This window comes from Dipodomys spectabilis, unplaced genomic scaffold (assembly GCF_019054845.1).
Source record: "Dipodomys spectabilis isolate Male_0828 unplaced genomic scaffold, ASM1905484v1 ptg000212l, whole genome shotgun sequence".
Taxonomy (NCBI): domain Eukaryota; kingdom Metazoa; phylum Chordata; class Mammalia; order Rodentia; family Heteromyidae; genus Dipodomys; species Dipodomys spectabilis.
The window spans coordinates 610,895-635,535 of NW_024870889.1; the positions used below are offsets into that span (position 1 = coordinate 610,895).

At 45.9% G+C, this 24,641-nt stretch overlaps 1 protein-coding gene across 11 annotated transcripts in view; it reads left to right on the forward strand.

Annotated features, from left to right (window-relative positions):
- Ppp2r5c (protein phosphatase 2 regulatory subunit B'gamma) overlaps window positions 1-24,641 on the forward strand; it is a 143,647-nt gene that overhangs the window by 114,635 nt on the left and 4,371 nt on the right. For 3 of the 11 annotated variants that reach the window (XM_042696849.1, XM_042696839.1, XM_042696843.1), the window contains 5 exons: window positions 166-336; window positions 11,242-11,369; window positions 12,922-13,023; window positions 14,822-14,894; window positions 18,656-18,772. In XM_042696849.1, the coding sequence (XP_042552783.1) occupies window positions 166-336; window positions 11,242-11,369; window positions 12,922-13,023; window positions 14,822-14,894; window positions 18,656-18,772 (591 nt within the window). Of the gene's footprint in view, window positions 1-165; window positions 337-11,241; window positions 11,370-12,921; window positions 13,024-14,821; window positions 15,039-18,655; window positions 18,773-23,945; window positions 24,016-24,140; window positions 24,156-24,641 lie in introns of those variants that run through there. The other 8 variants (XM_042696840.1, XM_042696845.1, XM_042696844.1 and 5 more) reach the window with 5 other exon arrangements.

Genomic DNA, 24,641 nt, shown 5'->3' on the forward strand with positions numbered 1-24,641 from the left:
CCTGGCCCAGTCACAGAACACTGAGCCCCTAAGAGGTTCAGTCGCCATGTCGTATGCTAATCTCTGAGTCTGACGCTCTACCAGGACCTAAAGAGCACACCTCTCCCCTCCCAGATGTCAGCCCTCCCTTCCTGTCAACCTCACGTCCTGTCTCCTCTTTCTCAGGTGGTAATGGCACTTCTCAAATACTGGCCAAAGACTCACAGTCCAAAAGAAGTAATGTTCTTAAATGAACTAGAGGAGATTCTAGATGTAATTGAACCGTCGGAATTTGTGAAGATCATGGAGCCCCTTTTCCGGCAGTTAGCCAAATGTGTCTCCAGCCCGCACTTCCAGGTAGATGGCTTGGAGGGGCGATTGCTCGATTATTTCAGAATATTCATTTTGGAAATGAAAGTTTCAGTGCATGGTTTGCTTCTCACAATTCAGAGTTAAAATTCAAGTTTTTACTTTAGTTATGCTTCAAAATAAGCTGTTAAAACTTTAATTCTATAAAACATAGTTTCATATCCTGTTCTCATCACTGAAAACATTTTTCTTCACAGGAGTGATTAGAAGTGGTTTTTCTATACACTTTTTTCTGTTCAAGTCCAGTATGGACACAGCCTTATTTTTCACAACTGAGTCATCGATATTTTTTGTGTGGCAGTCCTGGAGCCTTAGTGCTGTCCCTTAGCTTCCCCCCCCCCCCCCCCCCCCCCCCCCGTCAGTCATGGGGCCTGAACTCTGAGCCTAGGCACTGTCCCTCAGCTCTTCAGCTCAAGGCTAGCACACTACCACTTGAGCCACATCACCACTTCCGGCCTTTTCTGCTTATGTGGTGCTGAGGAATCGAACCCAGGGCCTCATGCATGCAAGGCAAGCACTCTACCACTGAGCTACCTTCCCAGCCCTTCCTTGTCCCTTAGCTTTTTCACTCAAGGCTGGTACTCCAGCACTTGAATCACAACTCCATTTCTGGGTTTTTTGGCCTTTAATTGGAGGTAATAATCTCATGGAGTTTCCTGCCCAGGCTGGCTTCAAAATGTGATCCTCATATCTCAGCTTTTTCTCAGTAGCTAGGACAATAGGCGTAAGCCACTATGCCTGGCTTTGAGTTATCAGAATTTAGGTGATGATAAAAAAAAAAAAATCCTAGTTCTATATCTGGGTGCCCATAGCTCACACCTGTAATCTTAGCTATTCAGGAGTCTGCGTCTGCGGATGACAGTTCAAAGCCAGACCAGGCAGGAAAGTCCATGAGACTCTTATCTCCATTTAACCACCAGAAAACCAGAAGTTAGTTCTGTGGCTCAAGTTTTAGAGCACTAGCCTAGAGCTGAAGAGCTGAGGGACATCACTCAGGCCCACGTTCAAGCCCCATGACTGACAAAAAAAAAAAAAGCAAAACACTCTAGGTTTGAAAAATTGTTTTCATAAAGTCTTCTGACATAAATCTCTCTCTAAAGTTTTTTTTAAAATGCTTTAAAAAATTAGTATTTTCCAGCTGGCCATCAGTGGCTCACACCTGTAATCCTAGCTACTCAGGAGGCTGAGATCTGAAGATCATGATTCAAAGCCAGCACTGGCAGGAAAGTCCATGAGACTCTTATTTCCAATAAACCATCAGAAAACCAAAAGTGGCACTGTGGCCCAAGTGGTAGAACACTGGCCTTGAGCTGAAGAGCTGAGGGACAGTGCCCAGCAGAGTTCAAGCATCATAACTGACCAAAAAAAAAAAATAGTATTTTCCAACCAAGTGTGGTGGTGCACACCTGTAATCCTAGCACCCTGGCGGGCGAGACAAGAGGGTCACAAGTCCAAGTCCAGAATGAGCTTCATGGTAAGATCCTTTCTCAAAAGCCAGGGTGCGGCTGGGAGGTGGCTTAGTGATAGAGCACTTGCCTAGCATGCGCGAAGCCCTGGGTTCCATTCCTCAGCACCAGCTCAGGTTCTAGAGGGCTAGCCTTGACCAAAATAAACTCAGGGACAGTGCCCAGGCCCTGAGTTCAAGTCCTAGGACTGGTTTAAAAAAAAAACAACTGACAACTCTGTGTGTGCGTGTGCGTGTGTGCGTGAGCACACGCGTGCACGCGCACGCGCACATGTATGCATGTAAAGTATTTCTGCCTTTTCTCCCTACCATAGTCCCATGCAAGAGACAGTATTGAGCCACTAGCCTCCATCCTTTCACAACATGGAGCAGATATGGATGGTATGTTGCCATAAGCAGGGTAGAAATCTAGACAGGCAAAAGCGCTTGCCTAGCAAGTGCAGCATACTGGGTTCAATCCCCAATACCAAAAAAGAAAGAGACAACAAAGAAAAAAAGAGAGAGAAGAGACCCATAGACTTTGCTGCCCAGGCTGGCTTTGAACTGTGATCCTCACATCTCAGCCTCCTGAGTAGCTAGGCTTATAGACAAGAGCCACCAGTGCCCAGCCTTGTTAATGTTGTTTTTGTCTTTTTAACTCATGCTCTATATTGTCCTGTGTGCCCTTCTCTTCTGCTTCAACAAGTTCACCCCTATTCTGCAAAGCTCAGCTCCTCCCATCCTGTGATTCCTGAGCGCTCCTCGCCCTCTCCTGCCATCCTCTCTGCTGCTGCCCACCCTGCCACATTACTATCTTAGAATCTCTAGGTTTCTGGTGGCAGAAATGTCACCACTCCTCTGTGCCAAGTGTGTGAGGGCCACTGCTAGGCTGTACATATCCTAGTGGCTGTATGAACTTTCATCTGGTTCTGCAGAAAGCACAGAGATGTGCCAGGTGCCTGTGGAAAGAGACAGCAGGGGTGGAAGGATGTGTGTACTCATAATAGCCTTTCAGCTTTGTGTGTTGGAAACTTAGAGCAGGTGGGAGCCCTCCTCTGACTTCCCAACTCATCCAAAGTAGGACCAGTCCATGGACCCTGGGCTGGGGCCATGCCTCAGTTCCTCTTGGCAATCCTCTGGCTGCTCCCTGCTGTCCTCCTTTCTCAGGATCTCCCTGCATGCCCCCGCCTGCCCCCCCACAACCCACCCCCAGCACCTCCACTACCTGCCCACTGCTCCTTGAGCCCTCTACAACCTCATCACTTGTAGTAAATCAGGAAATCACCCATCCTTGGTTCTTCCTTCAGAAGCCACTACAAGTAAGTATGTCTGCCCACGCCCCCACCCCCTGCTCTCTGTACACGCATTGCTGAGTATGCATCACACACTAGATAACTAGTAAATACAGGACATGGGGAATGAATGAGTGAGTAGGAAAACGAGTGAATGGCCAGGCGCTGGTGGCTCACACCTGTAATCCCAGCTACTTAGGAGGCTGAGATCTGAGGATCTCAGTTCAAAGCCAGCCCAGGCAAGAAAGTCCTTGAGACTCTGATCTCTAATTAACCACCAGAAAACCGAAAGGGCACTGTGGCTCAAGTAGTAGAGCACTAGCCTTAGGCTAAAGAGCTCAGGGACAGTGCCCAGGTCAGAGTTCAAGCTCTACAACAGACAAAAAAAAAAAAAGGAAAATGAGTGGATAATGAATAGATGGGCAGGGCTGGGAAGGTGGCTCAGTGGTAGAGCATTTGCCTTGCATGCATGAGGCCCTGGGTTTGATTCCTCAGCACCACAAAAAGCAAAAAGAAAAAAAAGCCGGAAGTGGCGCTGTGGCTCAAGTGGTAGAGCGCTAGCCTTGAGCTGAAGAGCTGAGGGACAACGCCCAGGCCCAGAGTTCAGGCCCCACAACTGGACCCAAAAAAAGAATAGATGGGTAAGTGAGTTCAAGGGAGGACTGGAAGAAACGTCTTCGACTCATGTTACCATCAGGTGGCTGATATCTAGGATAAATGTTCATAGAGTGAATGGAGAATCAAATGCTGATGTTCTAGATTTCTTAATGTGTATGATATCATCTGCCGTGCACTGGTGGATCACACTTGTAATCCTAGCTACTTACGAAGCTGAAATCTGAGGATCGTGATTCTAAGCCATCCGGGGCAGAAAAGTCCCCATGAGACTCCAGTTAACCACCAAAAACTGGAAGTGGAGCAGTCACTCAAAGTGGAAGCACTAGCCTTGAGCAACAAAGTGCTCAGGGAGAGTGCCCAAGCCCTGAGTTCAAGCCCCACGACTGGCAAAAAAAAATTTTTTTTATTGTAAAGATACTATACAGAGGGGTTACAGTTACATGAGTGAGGTAATGAGTACACTTCCTCTTGAACATTGTTACCCCCTCCATTGTTTTCCCCCTATCATCCCTTCCCTCCCTACCTTCCCCAAGGTTCTTTTTTTTTTTGATTGTGATTACATAATTTACGGAATTTCACAGTATTGTGGAATAATGATGCTCATTTAAAGTCACAAGTTCATTCTAACTTTCCTGGAACAAATTGTCTATCACAGTCTATAACATATAACGGTGTTCACATGTTATACACCATACATGTGATCAGCAGCATGGGGATATTTAGTAGTGGTTCGACCAGATGAGTGGGAGTTCTTTGTTTCTTAAGTCCTGTTGGTTTTGTCGTATCACCTGACATTTTAGATTTAGCATCCACTTATCAGGGAGACCATGTACCGTTTGTCTCTTCGCTCTTGGCTTACCTCGCTCAACATGATTCCTTCTAGCTCCATCCATTTCCCTGCAAATGCCATTATTTTGTCATTTCTAATGGCTGCATAATATTCCATTGTGTATAGATACCACAATTTTTTGATCCATTCATCTGTGGTGGGGCATTTAGGTTGTTTCCATATCCTAGCTATTGTGAACAGTGCTGCAATAATGGAGGTGCATGTGTCCTTGTATATTGGCTCCTGTTGTTCAGGGTAAATGCCTAGAAGTGGTATGACTGGGTCGTAAGGGAGGTCAATCTTTAGCTTTCTAAGGACCCTCCAGACTGCTTTCCAAAGGGGTTGTATAAGTGTACATTCCCACCAGCAGTGTAATAGGGTTCCTCTTTTTCCACATCCCCTCCAGCATTTGTCGTTGGCTGATTTGTGGATGTGGGACATTCTGACTGGGGTAAGGTGGTATCTCAGGGTTGTCTTTATTTGCATTTCTTCACCACCAGGGATGATGAACATTTCCTCATGTGTTTCTTTGCCATTTTTATTTCTTCATTTGAGAAGTCCCTTTTTAGTTCCCTTGCCCATTTAGTAATTGGTTTGTTAGGTTTGGGAGGGATTAGTTTCTTGAGTTCCCTGTATATACAGGGTGTTAACCCCTTGTCTGATATATTGCCGGTAAATATTTTTTCCCAATTAGTTGGTTGTCTTTCTAGCTTGGTTACAATAGATTTAGCTGTGCAGAAGCTTTTTATTTTAAGGTAGTCCCATTTGTCGAGTCTCTCTCCAACTTGTTGTGACCCTGGGACTCTGTTCAGGAAGTTCCTTCCTGTGCCTATTAGTTCAAGTGTTTCAGAGATTCAGGTTTAATGTTAAGGTCTTTAATCCATTTTGAGTTGATGTTGGTGCATGGTGATAGGCTGGGGTCCACTTTTAGTTTTCTGCATGTGGCCGCCCAGTTTTCCCAGCACCAGTGGTTGAAGAGGCTGTGTTTCTTCCATTGTATGTCTTTGGCTCCTTTGTCGAATATCAGCTGGCTGTAGGCCTGTGGATTTATTTCTGGATCTTCTATTCTGTTCCATTGGTCTTCGGGTCTGTTTTTGTGCCAGTACCATGCTGTCTTGTTATTATAGCTCTGTAGTAGAGTTTGAAGTTCGGCATGGATAGTCCTCCCATATTGTCTTTATCCCCTAGAATTGTTTTGGCTATTCTAGGTCTTTTGTTGTTCCATATGAATTTTTGGACTGTTTTCTGTATTTCAGTGATGTACGTCATTGGGATTTTAATAGGAATTGCATTGAATTTGTATATTAGTTTTGGAAGTATTACCATCTTTACTATATTAAGTCAGCCTATCCAAGAGCATGGGAGGTCTTTCCATTTCCTAGTGTCTTCTGCAATTTCTTTCTTTAACTTTTTATAGTTTTCATTAAATAGTTCTTTTACATCTTTGGTTAGGTTAATTCCTAAATATTTTAATTTTTGGGAGGTTATTGTGAATGGGGTTGCTCCCTTTATTTCCCTCTCTTCTTGTACATTGTCAGTGTACAGGAAGGCAACTGATTTTTGTGGGTTTATTTTGTATCCTGCTATTTTGCTGAAGTGATTTATGATTTCTAAGAGTTTGGGGATGGAGTTTTTGGGATCATGATGGTATAGTATCATGTCGTCTGCAAAAAGGGATAGTTTAACTTCTTCTTTCCCTATGCGGATCCCTTTAATGTCTTTTTCTTGCCTTATTGCCCTGGCTAAGGGTTCCAGAACTATGTTGAAGAGGAGTGGAGACAGTGGGCATCCTTGTCTTGTTCCTGATTTTAGGAGAATTGGTTGTAGCTTTTCCCCATTAAGTATAATACTGGCTATTGGTCTGTCATAAACGGCTTTTATTGTTTTTAGAAATGTTCCTTATATTCCTATTTTCTCCAGAGCTTTTAGCATGAATGAATGTTGAATTTTATCAAAGGCCTTTTCTGCATCTGTGGCGATAATCATGTGATTCTTGACCTTGGCTCTGTTGATGTGTTGGATTACATTTATTGACTTACGTATGTTAAACCATACCTGCGTCTCTGGGATGAAGCCTACCTGGTCATAGGGTATAATTTTTTTTATGTGTTTCTGGATTCTGTTAGCTACAATCTTGTTAAGGATCTTTGCATCTGTGTTCATCAAGGAGATTGGCCTGTAATTCTCCTTTTTGGTTGGGTCTTTGCCTGGTTTGGGGATGAGTGTGATATTGGCTTCGTAGAATGAGTTTGGGATAGCTCCCTCCTTCTCTGTTTTTCTGAAGAGCTTGAGGAGTATGAGCATTAGTTCTTCTTTAAAGGTCTTATAGAATTCTGCTGTGAATCCATCTGGTCCTGGGCTTTTTTTTGTTGGAAGACTTTTGATAGCTTCCTGTATCTCGTTATAGGATATTGGCTTATTTAATTGGTTTACTTCTTCTTTGCTCAGTTTGGGCAACTTGTATTTCTCTAAAAATGCATCCATTTCTGCCAGATTTTCTTCCTTTAGAGAGTATAACTTTTGAAAGTAGTCTGTTAGAATTGTTTGGGTATCTTGGACACGTGTTGTGATTTTTCCCGTGGCATCCCTAATCCTGTTAATATGGGTTTCCTCTCTTCTTTTTTTAATTAATCTTGCCAACGGGCCATCAATTTTGTTTATTTTTTCAAAGAACCAGCTTTTTGTTTGGTTTATTTTGGTTATAGTTTTCTGATTTTCTAATTGGTTAATCTCTGCTCTTAATTTGGTTATCTGGCTTCATCTAGTAACTTTAGGTTCCATTTTTTCTTGTTTTTCTAGCTGTTTTAATTGCAACATGAGATTATTTACTTGGTCTGTCTCCATTCTCTTGATGTGGGCACTGAGGGCAATAAATTTGCCCCTCAGGACTGCTTTTGCTGTGTCCCACAAGTTTCTTTGTGAGGTGTTTTCATTTTCATTGAGTTGTAGGAAATGCTTTATTTCTTCTCTGATCTCTTCCGTTACCCAGGCATTGCTAAGGAGTGTGCTGTTCAATTTCCATGTGTTAGAGAAATTTCTGCGGTATGCTTTCTTATTGAGAGCTAGCTTGATTCCACTGTGGTCAGATAGGATACAGGGGATTATGTCGATCCCTTTGTATTTGCTTAAGTTCCTTGCATGAACTATGATATGGTCTATTTTGGAGAAAGTTCCATGAGCTGCTGAGAAGAATGTGTACTGTGTTGTTTTAGGGTGAAATACTCGGTAGATGTCAGTTAATTCCGCTTGAAGTATGGCCTCACTTAATTCGGTAGCTTCTTTGCCAATCCTCTGGTTGGTAGACCTGTCCTTTGGTGAGAGTGGTGTGTTAAAATCTCCTAGTATTATCGTATTGGGATCTATTTTATTCTGTAAGTTTGAGAGCATTTGTTTAACATATCTGGGTGCACCAATATTTGGGGCATATAAGTTGATTATGGTAATATCCTCCTCTTGGATTGTTCCCTGTATTAATATGTAGTGTCCGTCCTTGTCTTTCTGTACTGATTTTAATGAAAAGTTTATTTTGTCAGCTATCAGGATAGCTACACCTGCTTTCTTATTGGGGGAATTTGATTGGTAGATCGTTTTCCACCCCTTCACTCTGAGTTTGTTTGTATGTTTGGCTGAGAGGTGGGTCTCCTGAAGGCAACAGATGGATGGGTCTTGTTTTCTGATCCAGTCCTCAGTTTGTTTTCTTTTAATTGGCGAATTCAGCCCATTTATATTAAGAGAAAGTATAGAGAGATGCATTGTTGTCCCTGCCATTCCGTTTTCCTAAGTTTTTCTTCTTTCCTTTCCTCCTGTGCTTGCTAAGTTAGACTTTGAGTAATGCCTGTTTGGGGCAGGTCCCAGTTCCTGGTTGCTTTCTTCAGGTTGTGTCCCCCCTCTTAGAATTCTTTGTAATGCTGGCTTAATGTTTATGTATTCATTTAGTTTTTCTTTGCTATTAAAAGTTTTCAGTTCTCCATCGAATGTGAATGCTAGCTTTGCCGGGTATATCAGTCTGGGTTGGCAGTTATTGGCTCTCAGGGCTCGTATGGTGCTTTCCCAGGCCTTTCTTGCATTCATTGTTTGTGTGGAGAGATCTGCAGTGATTCTAATTTTTTTCCCGTTGTAGTATAGCTCCTTCTTCATTTTTTCTGCATGCAGGATTGTTTCCTTATTATTCAGATCTATCATTTTTACTATAATGTGTCTAGAAGTGTTTCTCCTGGGATCTTGCTTGTTGGGTGTTCTATATGCTCCTGCTATGTAGGTAAGATGCTCCTTTTTGAGGTGGGGAAAATTTTTCACTGATTATCTTATTGAATAGGTGTTGCATTCCCTTGCTCTGGAATTCCTCACCTTCGTCCACTCCAATTATACGAAGGTTAAATTTCTTGGCATTATCTGCTTGCTCTTGAATTTCCCTTTGGTTTAATTTGAGTGATTTTTCCATATCTGTTACTTTTTGGTCCAGTTGGTGTATTCTGTCTTCTGTATCTGACACTCTACCTTCCATTTCATTCACTCTGTTGACCATGGCTTCTATTGTGGTTTGCATGGAGGAAATGGATCCCTTTATGGATTCAATGTTGGTTCTCATAGTACTGATCTCAGTATGCATTACCTCTAATTTGGCGTTTATCTCACTTCTTACTGAAGTTTGTGCAGCTTCTATTTTTGCATGCATCTCTTGTTTGATATCCTGTATCTCTTTTGATAGTTCATCCTTGTGCTCTTTCAATTTCTGATCAATTTCTCGCTTTATTTCTTGAGTCATTGCCTCCAGCAACCCTTGGATGTAGCTTTTGTCTTCCATTCCTGCTTTGCTCCCACTGGGGCTCTCCCCTGCGTGGCTGCTGGCTTTTGAGGTTAGCTTGCTTTCCTGGGTGGTGGTAAACCTTGTAATTTTTCTCTGTGATTTTCGCATGGGGGTTCAGGAGACTGATCTGCAATTTTGTTTTGGTGTGTCTGTCTTTGCTTGGTTGCTGCTTCTGTATTGGTAGAGAGAGTCTGTGCCTGATCTGGGTTCTGTTGGGAGCCTATTTCCAGCTGCTGTTCTGACCTACTTAGGATTCTCGGCTCTCTGCTGTAGATTGCTGGCAATTCCCGCCTTTGGAAGGGTTGAGCAGCCTAGACTGCTTGTGTTTGCTCCTACGGGTGTTCTTGGAAAGATCAGATGCTCTGGATGCACTCTCCCAGATACTGGAGTCTGCTATGGGCTCCTGATGTGTTTTTGTTTGTTTGTTTGTTTGGGGCTGGTTGTGGGCTTGAACTCTAGGTTTGGGTGCTGTCCCTCAGCTCTTCAGCTCAAGGCTGGCACCCTACCATTTGAGCCACAGCACCACTTCTGACCCTTTTTGCTTTTGTGATGCTGAGGAATCAGATCCAGGGCCTCATACATCCAAGACTATCCCTCTACTGCTGAGCCGCCTTATCAGTCTGAGCTCCTGCTTACTATCAGGTGCTAGCAGCCTGTGTTGCCCAATTCCCAGCCTAGGGTATATGGGTGGAGTTTTGGTGGGGTTTGGGCTTCTCTTGTCCTGAGCCTCCAGGTCTTTTGTTGTCACAGGCGTGCTTCCCAGGGAGTGCTGTTCCCTGTTTTTCTCCCCTCTGCTGAACTTTTGACTTCAGTTGGGAGGAGTTGGTTGTGTTGTTCAGGTGCCGGATCCCCAGGCCTGGTTCTGGCCCCCACCTGGAACGCGCTCGTTAGGCCTGTGCTGCTGTGTATTCCACCTAGGTTATGCAGCCTGGGGTACACAGTTCAAATTTCTTCTACTGTTGGTAGTCTTGACCCAGGGGCGCTGTTCCTGGCTTGGGCATTTAAGCTCCCTTCAGGGGCGCTCTTGCTCTAGGCTGGCCAGCGGAGTGTGCTCCACAGGCTGGTGGAGCTCTCAAACAGTTCCCAGTTTTAGTGGGTCCTGTGGTCCGGGTGTTGGGGTAGGGAGTCTGGGTCAGGATCTGGGGATTCCCTCCAGCTCTGGTCTCCCTTGAGGGATACACTGTCCCCTGTGGGGTACTCAACCTGGACCTAGTTGTTTCTGTGTGGTGTAGGTCGTCAGTTGCTGTTGCAATCCGAGTTCAGTTGGGGTGGTTGCGGGCTGAGCTGGGCGGTGGTGACTCTGTGTGATTCTTTTCTGTCTCTGCCTCTATCGAAGCTGTCAGGTCCACAGTATCCACGCTCAGGTGGCTTCTGCTCGGGTGATCTGCAGGCAGCCCCCTGTGTCTCTGGGACGCCGGGTTGTAGAGATCGGTGGGTCTGATGCCGGTGCCTCAGATGGCTTCTGCGCGGGTGATCTGCAGGCAGCCCTCTCTGCCTCTCAACTGGCAAAAATTTTAAGATGGCTGGGAAGGTGGCTCAGTGGTAGAGTGCTTGCCTTGCATGTATGAAGCCCTGCGTTCCATTCCTCAGCACCACATAAGCAGAATAAGCCGGAAGTGGTGCTGTGGCTCAAGTGGTAGAGCGCTAGTCTTGAGCTGAAGAGCTGAGGGACAGCACCCAGGCCCAGAGTTCAGGTCCCATGACTGACAAAAAATAATAATAATAATAATTAAAAATAAAATCATCTGTTAGCTCTTTGTTGAAGACTCTTCAAGTCTGTAATCTAGAACACTTTGAATTCATAGAAGTAACTAGTGTTCTGACCCAGGTCAGAACTGGTCAGGAAGCTGCCTGATGTCTATAAGCATAATCACCAACAGCACTGTGCATTTGGTTTCTTCAGGTGGCAGAGCGAGCACTGTACTACTGGAACAACGAGTACATCATGAGTCTGATCAGTGACAATGCAGCAAAGATCCTGCCCATCATGTTTCCATCCTTGTACCGCAACTCAAAGACCCATTGGAACAAGTAAGAAAGAACAGGCTTGGGGCTGGGAAGGAGGCTCAGTGGTAGAGTCATTGCCTTGCAAGGGTTCAGTTCCTCAGCACCACATAAGCAGAAAAAGCCGGAAAGTGGCACTGTGGCTCAAGTGGTAGAGTGCTGCGCCTTGAGCTGAAGAGCTGAGGGGCAGCGCCCAGGCCCAGAGTTCAGGCCCCATGACCGACAAAAAAAAAAGAAAGAAAGAACAGGCGCCCATCTTTCCTTGTCATTGTTCAGTGATGCATATCTTCTTGTTATTGCAACTAGAATTGCAATCCAAATTTTACTACCAGTTTAGAATTAATGTTTCATGGACTTTGCTTCCAAGGCTGATTCTGAACCATGATCCTCTGATTTCAGCCTTCTTAGCAGCTAGTATTATAAGCACCAGTGTCTAGCTGTTTCGGTGACTTTTTTATTTTAATTATGTTTTTGTTTTTTTGTGTGTGTCACTCGTGGGGTTCTAACTAAGGGCCTGGGCCAGGAGGTAGCTACTCAGGAGGCTGACATCTGAAAGCAAATCCAGCCCAAGCAGGAAAGTCTATTAAACTCTTTATGTCCATAAACTACTCAAAAAAAAATGCTGGAAGGGCTGGGAAGGTGGCTCAGTGGTAGAGCGCTTGCCTTGCATGCATGAGGCCCTATGTTCGATTCCTCAGCACCACAGAAGCAAAAAGAAAAAAGCTGGAAGTGGTGCTGTGGCTCAAGTGGTAGAGTGCTAGCCTTGGGCTGAAGAGCTGAGGGACAGCACCCGGGCCCAGAGTTCAGGCCCCACGACCAGACCCAAAAAAAAAAAAAAAATGCTGGAATTAGAGTTATGGCTCAAGTGGTAGAATGCTAGCCTTGAACAAAAGAAGCTGAGGAACAGCACCCAGGCTCTGAGTTCAAGCCCCAAGACCAGCACCCCCCAAAAAGCATAGACACTAGAATCTGGCCACCATTGGCCCACATCTATAATCATAGCTACTCAGAAGGCTAAGACCTGAGGATCACAATTCAAAGCCATCTGGGCAGGAAATTCCTCAAGACTCTTATCTCCAATGAGCCAGAAAAAAGCTAGAAGTAGAAGTATGTCTCAAGTGGTAGAGCACCAGCCGTAGGCAAAAAAAAAAAAAAGTGAGCTGGGACCCTGTGGCTCACACCTGTAATCCCAGCTACTCAAGAGGCTGAAATCTGAGAATCATAGTTCAAAGCCAGCCTGGACAGGAGACTCTTATCTCCAATAAACTACTCAAAAAAGCCAGAGGTGATAGAGCACTCACCTTGAGCAAAAGAAGCTCAGAGACAGCGCCCAAGCCCAGAGTTCAAGCCCTAAAACTAACACACATACACCACAAGAAAGGAAAGAAGGGAGGGATATAAGTAAGGAGGGAGAGAGAGAAGGAAGTAGACACTGGGTGAAAACTAGCAGGTTTTTCATGTTAAATCCTCCTAAACTTGTGGCAGAGCCTCTGGTTGGAGAGGAAGGAAGGACTGGTGTGGCAGAGGAAGGAAAGAGGGTGGTCCAGTGTAGAGTTTCACTGTAATGTTTCCTTGGTAGGACCATACATGGCCTGATATACAATGCCCTGAAACTCTTCATGGAAATGAACCAGAAGCTCTTTGACGACTGTACTCAACAGTTCAAAGCAGAGAAACTAAAGTAAGTTGCTCCTTGCACATGTGGCTGTTTATAGGATATTTTTTCTTAATCCTAAATTGTTTTGTCCTCAATTGTTCTAAACCTTAAAGCAATGACAGACCTCTCACAGGTGTTTAAAGTCAGCTCTCTTCACCCTGATACTAGTTTAGTCACTCTTGGGATGCGGTATGGTTAGGAAACTAGCCTGTAGGACAGCTGGTTTTCTCTGGGGACACATTAAGGCTGTTCTGGATAGTAATTTATCATGTGTGTAAAGCAGAATTTTAATTACGTCCTAAAGGGTTTATGTAAAAGAGCAAGAATCCGCCTTGTAGTATAGCTTTATTCTGACTGACTGTTCTCCATGCTCTCAGGGATCTAGGCCATCTCTGGAAAAACCAAGATGCTGCCTTTGTGCGTTTGGGAACTTCAGAGCCCACATTTGCCCAGTGTTAGTCTGGGTGGTAAGACATTGTATCCCTCAGCTGCACACATAATCGTGTGATTGCTCATTGAAGTCACCCTCCAGCCTGGCCTGGTGTGTCGTGGCTATAATCCCAACTGGGCAGGAAGCATAGGTAGATTAGCCTAGGCAGCCTGGGCAAAAAAGCACAAAAGACCCTGTCTGAAAAATAACCTAAAACAAAAAAGAAAAGAGGCACAGCTCAAGTGTTAGAGTGCCAGCCTAGCAAGTCTACAGGCCCTGAGTTCAGACCCAACTATCCCCACAGTACCGCCCAGTATGGGCTGCTAGCAGATTTTGCTCTTTGCTTGTCACTTAAAACTATCTAGGGTAGATAACTTGGAATGGATAGAATCCAGACTACAAGGTATCTACATGGCCACCCATCATTTAGTCATTCTTGAGATAAACGTGCATTTCTGCATACCAACTCTGCTTTAGTTTTTTTTATTTTTTTATTATTATCTTTAAGTAGTTGTACAAAGACGTTCCCATTCTACAAAACAGTATGTGAATACGAGGTGTCTGACAACATTGTCACCCATCTCTCCTAACCCGTCCTGCTTTAGCTTTGCGAAGGCTACAGAAGCAAACAAAACAAAAATCCTCACCGGAAGGCTGATATTTTACCTAAAATGGTCAAGAACAAAATACGACTCAGCGAAAGGCAGAATGTGTGAGACAGTGGCAGGGCCACGGGAGAGCCGGAGGTGTGTGCTCTCCCGCACTGCGGCGTGTAGCGCCGAGCATGGGGCTGCCCCCAGGCCCTCCTCCTGCCGCAGAGCATCACAGCGAGAGAGGCACCAACGCATCTGAGGGATTATAAAAAACAGGGGCCGAACTCAATGACTTCCTGAAGGTCTTGTGGCTCTAAGGGTAGAATCAGAAAACCTTGTTCTCTGGCTCCGTCCACTCTGGTGCCTTCACTCCATGCTAATCTTGTCCTTTGTTGAGTAAATAAGCTCCACACCGAAGCAGTGGGTCCCATGGAGAGATAACCAATCAAGAATGGAAACATAAGATTTACCACTTCCTTATCTAAGACCTTTTTTTTAATTGAAATTTTTGTTAAATATTTAGCATTCCACCGTGTGTGGGTGGGGGGGGGGGGTGTTGGAGTTTGAACTTGAGGTCTTGTGGCACTCTACCACTTGAGCCATGCCCTCAACCCACCTTTTTTCAGTATTTTCCTCTAAACTCTCAGTTAGTCTTCACATTACAACATGCAGCGTGAGCAGCACCAGGAGGTGTGTGGAAGGAGATTGTGAAGGACCAGAGAAAGAGATGTGGGCTCATCTCAGCATTTCTACAAATGTGACTTTTCTCTAATTCAGATGACATTTTGCTATTTTTCAGAGAGAAGCTAAAGATGAAAGAGCGAGAAGAAGCATGGGTTAAAATAGAAAATCTAGCCAAAGCGAATCCCCAGGTACTAAAAAAAAGACTAATGTGAAAGTGTGCAGGTATTACTGACCTCTGTAGGACAGGGGCGTGGCGTCGCCAGGGAGGGGAAATCAATTTTACTAACATTGTACATGGAAATGTCTGCAATAAATACTTTTCAACTTTGTAACCTTCCTCTTGTATAAGTACTTATTTTGCCCCAAACCATTTTTACCACAGAATTTACTTTTTTTTCCTCTTCTTTGTAAATAAGAAATGAATCTTATTACTATACTGTGGTAAAAATAAAATGAGGATTTAACTTCTGCTCTAAGATTATGATTTGCTTTCCCACTTAAGTGTCAAGCTTAAGCTATGTTTCCCTTTCTTTTAAATATTGAATTAATTTCTTTTAAAAGAAAGAAAAATTGACTTGCAATAGGTGACGTGTAAATGAAGTAATGTCATTGTGTTTCTGTGGCCTCAGCCTTTCATGCTAAGGACTAATGAATTCTACCCTGTCAGCACTGACAGGGAGCAGTGAGCCCCGCACAATGTCTGCATGGAGTGGTGGACCTCCAGGACCTCCTACCTATTGTCTCCGGCCTGGCTCCAAGGCCACCATGGTCCTTTGATTTTGCATCCACTGGGCTCGCTAGTAGAACATTAGCACAAATGTGTCTTCTGATGGCCGCAGGGCCTCTATGAAAAGCATTGTCTGAATCTTTGCCACACTAGAATTCACAAGCTTCTTTCTCTCAGTTCCCCAGGGAAGAAAGTATTTTACTAAATCATGTGGTTCTTTTAGTGAGAGATGTACCTAAAAAGTTAATGTCCAAGGCTTGACGCGTCAGTTCTTAATGGTAAAAATCAAAACATAAGCATAAACTTAACAGTATGAATGTTATCAGTGCAACCACATCCTGGCCTGTATCTCTTGGATAAAACTGCAATTAAGAGACTTAAAACCATAAAACCATAGGAAGTGTGAATGACTCTCATTTGTGTATCCTTGATTTCACCCAGAAGTGGTAGTCAGTATTTTTGGGAAGAACTTGGTGTTGGAGGTGTGGCTCAGGTGGTAGAGCACCAGCTAATGAGCAAAAGCATCAGAGACTGAGTGAGTCCTGGTCCTGGTCAAAAAAAGTACTTATCCATGCTCTTGTGTAGAAGGACTGAGTAGCCAGGCAAAAATCCTGGTACTTGTTTTAAAATGTGGTAACACCGTAATCCTGTGGCAGATTTAGGTGGTTTGGCACTGTCTAACATTGCCCTAGGAGTCAGCTTCCTTTTAAGTTGTAGACAGATGCCCGCTCAACGGCTAATAGTCTTGAAGAGTGTGCAAAATGTGTGTAAACCAGAGCATCTGGTTTTCTCTACTTTCCCTAGAAGATAATGAGAATAACCTGTTGAGCAAACCACACATAGCACTGTTACGAATGAGCCTTAGCAGTGACCTGGCTTCATGACTGTCCCACAGCATGGTCCTTCCTGCTCACGTAGACCTTGCTCTCTGCCCGGGTTTGCCAGTGCCTCCCTTTCTTTTGCCCTCTGTGAGCTCTCTAATTGGCCGCCCTGCCCGTGCTGGTTTGACTCTGGGGCTCTGTGACCTCCTTCTTGCTGTCCTCTGTCCTCTTCTCTGTGATAGTCCTGTGTGCATGCCCCCACCCCTGCCAGTGGAAAATACTTCATGTGTTCAGAACTGGAAAGAGGTTTTTTGTTTTTCTGAAAGTCTTTCCTAAATTGTGATCTGTGCTCATCGTTACCATAGTGCATTTGGTGATGATACAATGTGCTTTTTTTATTTCTGTCACAAAAATGATTGGGTTCTGTAAGCCTTGTTTTCCATCTAAAGCTGCCTTGTGGTGAGCTGGTTTACTGGGCTTCATTTTCTGAAGGTAGAGCCCCATCCTACACAGGGTGGCGTCTGTGGAGATGGTGTCTGAGTTTGCTTGTGCTCACAGACCAGCACCGCCCCCTGGCCGGCGCACCTGTGGGCGTGCCTCTCTGCTTGGCCTGTTTGTTGTAGCGGCTGTGGCAGCTTCGTTGAGTTTTCTGTGTTACACGTGACTTGGTTGTTTGAAATCCTAAAACATGGAAGATTTCTAACCTAGGTGTGTGTCTCCATGTAGCCTGCTCCCTGCCTGGGGAGGGAAAGGTAAGGATGAAGGAAAGGGCTTCTGTGGAGTACAGTGCAGCCACAGGCACCCACACGGGGGTCTGCGGGGGCTCTGCTTCATTGTGCAGGCCTGCCTTCCAGCGGGCACCCGCCCTGAGTGCCCAGCATTGCTGGTGCAGTCCACGTTCAGGCTCAGACCTGCGTCCATGGCAAGGCCACCTGAGGTGGCCACAAGGCTGGAACCAGGAGGTGTCCGTTTGTGGGGCCGGGGCAGGTCTGTGTGAGAGTGGAGCTGGAGAAGAAGCAGGGGGGTTGGATTTTAGCCACCCGCCCCCAGATGTGTGTGGATGGAAGGAGCCGGAGCAGGCCTGGCCTGTTGAACCTCTTCTGGTGGCAGGGCCCCACTTCCCCTCAGGCCCCAAGGCTTGGCAGGACCCAGCCCCACTGCCGCGGGACGGGGGTGCCCGCCGCAGGCTCCAGGCTTCCTCCTTCCCCGTCCCTTCCTCACAGCGAGTGTAGACACCAAACACTAACAAGCCAGAAGTCAGCGGGGCCAGGGACAGGCTGGTGAGGAACCATCTGTAATGCCAAGCTGTTGGCTTTGCAGAGTATCGGGGAATGGAGACGGGGTCCAGAGAGGGCACAGGAGGCACCACTAGCACAGCTCGGGGGGGCGGGGGGCGGGTCCCACCCCACAACACCCGTAGGGCTGCCTGGTTCCCCAGGGCTGTCTGATGAATCGTGGTTGCATTTGTTTTGGTGACAAGCAGAAGATTGGGAATACGGCTAAAAGTTTAAGCAATTAGGAAAATGCTGAGGAAATGAGATACAGAGATAGAGGAGTGGGCGCTGGCTGCTCACACCTGTCATCCAGCAGCTCGGGAGGCTAAGATCTAAGGATCACCGTTCAAAGCCAGTCAGGGCAAGAAAGTTCATGAAGTTTTTTTGGTTTTTGGGTTTCTTTGTCAGTCATGGGGCCTGAACTCTGGGCCTGGGCGCTGTCCCTCAGCTCTTCAGCTCGAGGCTGGCGCTCTACCACTTGAGCCACAGTGCCACTGAGATAAGAGTCTCACAGACTTTGCTGCCCGGGCTGGCTTTAAACTGCCATCCTCAGATCTCAGCCTCCTGACTAACTAGGATGACCAGGCTGCTCGAGATTTTTATCTCCAATTAACTACCAAAAAGCCAGAAATGGAAGTGTGGCTCAAGTGATAGAGGGAAAAAAATGCTTAGGGATAGAGCCTAAGCCCTGAGTCTAAGTTCAAGCTCTAGAATTGGTATAAAAGAGAGAGACAGAGAAAGGAGAGAGAGAAAGGGAGGGAGGGAGGATGGTGTCATGAAAGTAAAGGCTGGCAGGTTGTGTGCAGGGGTGACAGTGTCAGTCAGGGGTGTTTCTCAACGTTGGTGACCCACACGAGGTCACTGTTGGCAGCTCCAAGCCAGGTGCAGGCCCACTGTTCACCAGACATTGGAGACTCAGGGTGTGAAAATGGCCTTGGGGCCAGAAGGAGGCCAGTTCTGCAGTCTGGCTTGCAGACAGCAGAGCCCACAGGCTGCTGTATGTAGGCCTCGTGGAGGAAGGGAGCTGGGGGAGGCGGTGGGAAGGTGTGCCCCCGCCCCTGCCAAGATGAGAACCCCAAGTGCAGACATGAGCACCTAACAGAGCAACTCCACACTTTGCATTGCAGTACGCAGTGTATAGTCAAGCCAGCACCATGAGCATTCCGGTTGCAATGGACACAGATGGGCCTCAGTATGAAGATGTGCAGGTGCTGAGAAAGACAGGGAGCGACGAGGCTCATCAGGTAAAAGTGAGCTCAAGCAGTGCTGCTCCAGAAATGCCAGCATCCCAGTAGCTAACATGGATCGTGTCAGCCTTCCGCTTCAGCTAAAATTATAGATCCTACTTGGCAATCCTTTAAGGAACGTTTGATCTCTAGATTTTAATAATCAGATTACTAGAAACAGTCTTTCATGGTTGTGTGTCTGCAATTTTTTTCATTTACTTTAACATTAGTAATCCCAAATCTATTCTTTATATATGTTAATGAGCAAAATCAAAAGCTTTGCAGTAATATCTTGCCACCTGCTTTTCCCTTTCCATCTCTCTGACTTCTGCTGTGGCCCAGAGACACCTCTTTTAGTTCTTCACAGGTGCACAGTATGCTGGAAGGAGCCTGGGCCCAGGCCTTTGTGGCAGCACCTCAGGCAGTACACATGCTCTGAGGTCTGTTTTCCATGGTGGAGACAGCACTTGGATCCGCAAGCCTCTTTCTGCTGAACTGGGAATGTACACAGATAGGCTTCAAAGAAGTACTCCCACTTGGGTTTGAAGAGCCTTTGTGTATGTGTGCTAGTCCTGGGCTTGAACTAGGCCTGGGAACTGTCCCTGAGCTTTTTTGCCCAAGTCTAGCACTGTACCACTAGAGCCACAGTGCTACTTCCAGCTTTTTTTAGTGATTAATTGGAGATAAGAGTCTTGTGGACTTCCCTAACCAGGCTGGCTTCCTGAACCTTGATTCTCAGATCTCAGTCTCCTGAGTAGCTAGGATTATAGGTGTGAGCCACCAGTACCCAGCTCTTTTAACTTTTTTTTTTTTTTTCTTCCAGTCTTGGGACTTGAACTCTGGATTTGTGCGCTATTGCTCAGCTCTTCAGCTCAAGGCTAGTGTTCTACCACTTAAGCCACAGCACCACTTCCAGTTTTCTGGCGGTTAATTAGAGATAAGAATCTCACAGACTTTCTGCCTGGGCTGGCTTTGAACCATGATCCTCAGATCTAAACCTCCTGAGTAGTTAGGATGACAGGCACCCTGCCTTTTTTAATGTGGCTTTTAGAAGATTTGGAATTGCATGCATAGCTGGTGTTGTGTTTGGATGGGCAGCCCCTCTACAGGCTTTTTCTCACAGTGCTATGCACAGAGGTTTCTTGGCACTGTGTACCTGTGATGTCTTCCTGCTCAGACAATCCCTCAGCCTTAGTTAAGTCAAAAAATAAGCAAATACTTCTTTCAGCTCATCAGAGCCTGAAAAAAAATTTAAAAATGAAATGGAAAAACTCAGCAGACACCTAATAAGCATCAGGAACTATATATTTTTTTCAATCTAATCCAGTTGGATTCCATGCTTTGCTCATAAGGATTATTCTCTTTTTTTTTTTTTTTTTTTGGGGTCCGGTCATGGGGCCTGAACTCTGGGCCTGGGCGCTGTCCCTCAGCTCTTCAGCTCAAGGCTAGCACTCTACCACTTGAGACACAGCGCCACTTCCGGCTTTTTTTTCTTATGTGGTGCTGAGGAATCGAACCCAGGGCCTCGAGCAAGCAAGGCAAGTGCTCTACCACTGAGCCACCTTCCCAGCCCGGATTATTCTCTTCATTTATTTTTTTTTTTGTGGGGGTCTGGTTGTGGGGCCTGAACTCTGGGCCTGAGCATTGTCCCTCAGCTCTTCAGCTCAAGGCTAGTGCTCTACCCTGACTTGAGCCACAGCACCACTTCCAGCTTTTTTCTTTTTGCTTATGTGGTGCTGAGGAATCAAACCCAGGGCCTCATGCATGCAAGGCAAGTGCTCTACCACTGAGCCACCTTCCCAGCCCCTCTTTTTTTTTTTATGTTTATGTGGTACTGAGGAATCGAACCCAGGGCTTCATGCATGCTAGGCAAGCACTCTACCACTAAGCTACTTTTCCAGCCAAGGGATTTTTTTTTTTCAGTGATGGGGCTTGAACTTAGGGCCTGGGCGCTGTCCCTCAGCTCGTCAGCTCAAGGCTAGGACTCTAACTCTTGATCTACAGTGCCACTTCCAGTTTTCTGGTGTTTTATTGGAGTTTAGAGTCTCACAGACTTTTCTGCCTGAGCTGGCTTTGAACTGCGATCCTCAGATCTCAGCCTCCTGAGTAGCTAGGAATGAGCCACCTCCAAGGATTATTCTTAACAGATTTCATCCAAAAAAATATTTTTGTTTTCCTATATTCTATCTGTGAGGTTTTAATTCTCCTCCTTGATTTTTTTATTTTTGTGCTGGTCCTGGGGTTTCAACTCAGGGCCTGGGCTCTGTCCCTAAGCTGCTTTTGCTTAAGGCTAGCGCTCTACCACTTGAACCACAGCACCACTTCCAGCTTTTTCTGTTTATCTGGTGCTGAGGAATTGAACCCAGGGCCTCATGCATGCAAGGCAAACACTCTACCACTGAGCCACCTTCCCAGCCCTTGATTTTTTTTTTTTTTAACTGGAATGGAAAAATAATGGAAGTACATCTTTTTTTTTTTTTTTTTTTAAATTTTATTTTATTTTATTTGAGAACATACTGTACAGAGGGGTTACAATTACATGGGCAGGATAATGCATACATTTCTTAGGAAGTACATCTTTTATTGTGCTAGTAATAGTGCTGAAATTTGAACTTAGGCACTCTACCACTTAACCCACAGCCCTGGCCCTAAGGTCATCTTCTTTATTTTAATTTTTCACCTTTGAGTTTGCCAAAGGAAGGCCAGCTGAACCCTACCCTGAGTCCCTCAGGGGAGACTCCATATGTCATCCATGCTGTGGGAAGCCTGCCAGGGATTTGATCTCATGTTTATTCTTAAGACACTTGGGAGTCAGGAGTGGCAGCATACACCTGTGATCTCAGTTTCTTGAGAGGCAGAGATAGGAGGTCACAGGCTGACTGGAACAGATACAGGTGCCAGACCCTGTCTAAAAAGCAAAGGCCTCTGAGTTCAATCCCCAATACTGTTTTTAAAAAGGGGGGGGGGGGGAGAAGAGAGGGAGAGAGGGAAGGAAGCACTTGATAGGAATACAAACCAAACTGTGTGTGGTGGTGCATGCCTATAATCCCAGCTTTCTAGAGACTGAGGCATTAAGATAAGTTCTAGGCCAGCCTAGGACTGTTTTTGCAATAAGGCCTAGTGAGGCTTTATCTCTAAATAAATAAATAAATAGCATTCTCTCTTTTTTTTTTTTTTGGGGGGGGGGGTCCGGTCGTAGAGTCTGAACTCTGGGCCTTGGCGCAGTCCCTCAGTTCTTCAGCTCAAGGCTAGTGCTCTACCACTTGAGCCACAGCGCCACTTCCAGCTTTTTTCTTTTTGCTTATATGGTGCTGAGGAATCGAACCCAGGGCCTCATGCATGCAAGGCAAGCACTCTACCACTGAGCCACCTTCCCAGCCCATAAATAGCATTCTCATGTCAAGCGACACTGCCTTTGGGTGGAGTCTGGTGTTGTAGGATGCTCAGAGCCATGCTCCTTCTCAACTGGTTGCCCCAACCTCCACCCTTCCCAGGGGTCATGTCCGATCCTGAGGACCCTGTGGAAGGAACTAGCCTGACGTTTTCTGCTCACCTTGTCCTAAAGGGAGGTATGGATGGCAGTCTCTGAGAGGACTCCTATGGCATGTGTGCCTTCTCTTCCACCCTGTTCCTGAGTCAGAATGCCACAGGAATCATTTCCCCAATGAATGGCCTCTTTAGAGTCCCAACAGGCATTTTCCCATTCGATTAACAAGCCGAGTCCACTAGAGTCCACTAGAGATCAGGAGGCAGATGCATCTCAAGTTAGAGCACAGCTTGGCTATGTTACAAGACCCTTTCTGAAAAGTAAAACAAGATAAAATTCCTGTGGAAACATAAAGGACCTAGAATAGCCAAAACTACCTGAGAAAGAACAGAGTCGGGAGACTAGCAGCACTTCCCAGTGTCAGCACTCGATGATTTCCATGAACTCATTCAGATTCAGTTGGATCTCAGCCTGTGTAGATTAAGATATTTATGAAGTATGAACTTGTAGGCTTAATATTTGGAAGGAGAAGCCAGTCACCAGTGGCTCACGCCTATAATCTCCGCTACTCAGGAGTCTGGGATCTGAGGATCGAGGCTTGAAGCCAATCTGAATATACAGATCTGAGAATCTAAGAGACTCTTATCTCCAGTTAACCAGCAAAAATTTGCAAATAGAGGTATGGCTCCAGTGGAAAAGAGCCAGCGTTGAGCAAAAAAGCCAAGTGAGAGTCAGAGGTCCAGGGTTTAAGTCCCAGCACTGTCATGAAAAGAAAAGAAGAAAGAGAGAGAGGGGGGCTGGGAAGATGGCTCAGTGGTAGATCACTTGCCTTGCATGCCTGAGGCCCTGGGTTCGATTCCTCAGCACCACATAAGCAAAAAGAAAAAAGCCGGAGGTGGCGCTGTGGCTCAAGTGGTAGAGCGCTAGCCTTGAGCTGAAGAGCTGAGGGACAGCGCCCAGGCCCAGAGTTCAGGCCCCACTACCGGACCCAAAAAAAAAAAACAAAACAAAAACAGAAAGAGAGAGAGAGAGTAGATGTTTGAAGTCATTTTCCTGAAATTCTCTCAAAAAGAAAACAGATGCCAAGTGCCAGGTGAGGTAGCCCAGGCTAAGTCTGGAGGAGTGGGGACCCAAGGCCAGCCTGGGCTATCAAGTGAGACCCTGTCCCCAAACGGAGCAAACAAGCCAGGTGCAGGGGGCTACTTAGGAAGCCAAGAACCAGAAGATTGAGGTTCAAAGTCAACCTAGGTAGAAAAGTCTGTGAGACCCCATCTCCAAAATAACCAGCAAAAAGCAAGGCTGGGGTGTGACAGCACCCGAGCTGAGCAGCGTAAGACCCCAAGTTCAACCCCAGTATCCAAAACAAAAAAAGTTATAGCCAAATGCTAAGGTTCAGGGATCTTGTATTTTGTTATTTGGATATGTTCAGTGCCCCTTCAATCTGATTTTCAACTAATTTTGTTTTTCCAAAGTGATTCCATTTCCTGTAAATAAGCTTGGCCGCTGGGTCGGGAGGGGCGGAGGGGGAGTGCATCAAGCTCACCCTTAACCACTAGTTAGCAGCCACTCAGACTGCTGGCTTAGATTTCCTTTGAGAAACTCGTGTTGCCCTATAGAGAACATCCAAAGAAAACTAGAAAGTTTCATATGAATAGCACTGATATCAGAGATGTTTAAAATATTTACGATTCTCGTTTTTAACAGTTGGTCGCAAGAAAAGCAATGTCAAGCCCGCAAGTGAGGAAGGTGTAGAGACGGAAGGTAGGCAGTGCAGGTATCTGTCATGAAATGCGTAGAGTATGCTTAAGGCTTTACGTCTGTGAGGAAAGTTGACCAGAGAAAAGAATGTGGTATACATGAAGTATTTTCCCTTTTTTGCATGTCACCCATGTCATCCAGCTTGGGATGGTGTAGTCAAGATAAAACAAGCTTTTGATAAGTCGTGCCTCAAACTAATTTGGAGTTGAAGTTACGCCTTTCTAAAAGGAAGAAAATGTGCACGGTCCTGTGTTCCTCTCCCCCGATCTGACAGCCCTGGGGGAGACACACGCTGCAGCTCAGGCTGCTCCTCTGTGGGGCCTCCGCAGAGCTGTCCTCGGCCAGCTCTGTCTGGTCCTTTCTTGTCAGTCCACCCATGCCTGCATGCCACCAGCATGTCCCCAGAGGCCCCCCACCCTCGATGACTGTCTGCGTGATGTCTCGTTTCTCCCCCCTCCTGTGTTCCTTGTCCCTTTGTGGTTCGTCCTTTGTCCCCTCCTGGTGTGTAAGATGACTCTCTGCCTCACACGCTGACTTGAAATGCCCAAGCCCACACACATCCATCAGCTGCCCGAGATCCCGCAAGCCCCAGGGCCCAGCCGATTTTCTCCTTTGCCTGCATTGCTTCTAGCTCCAAGTATT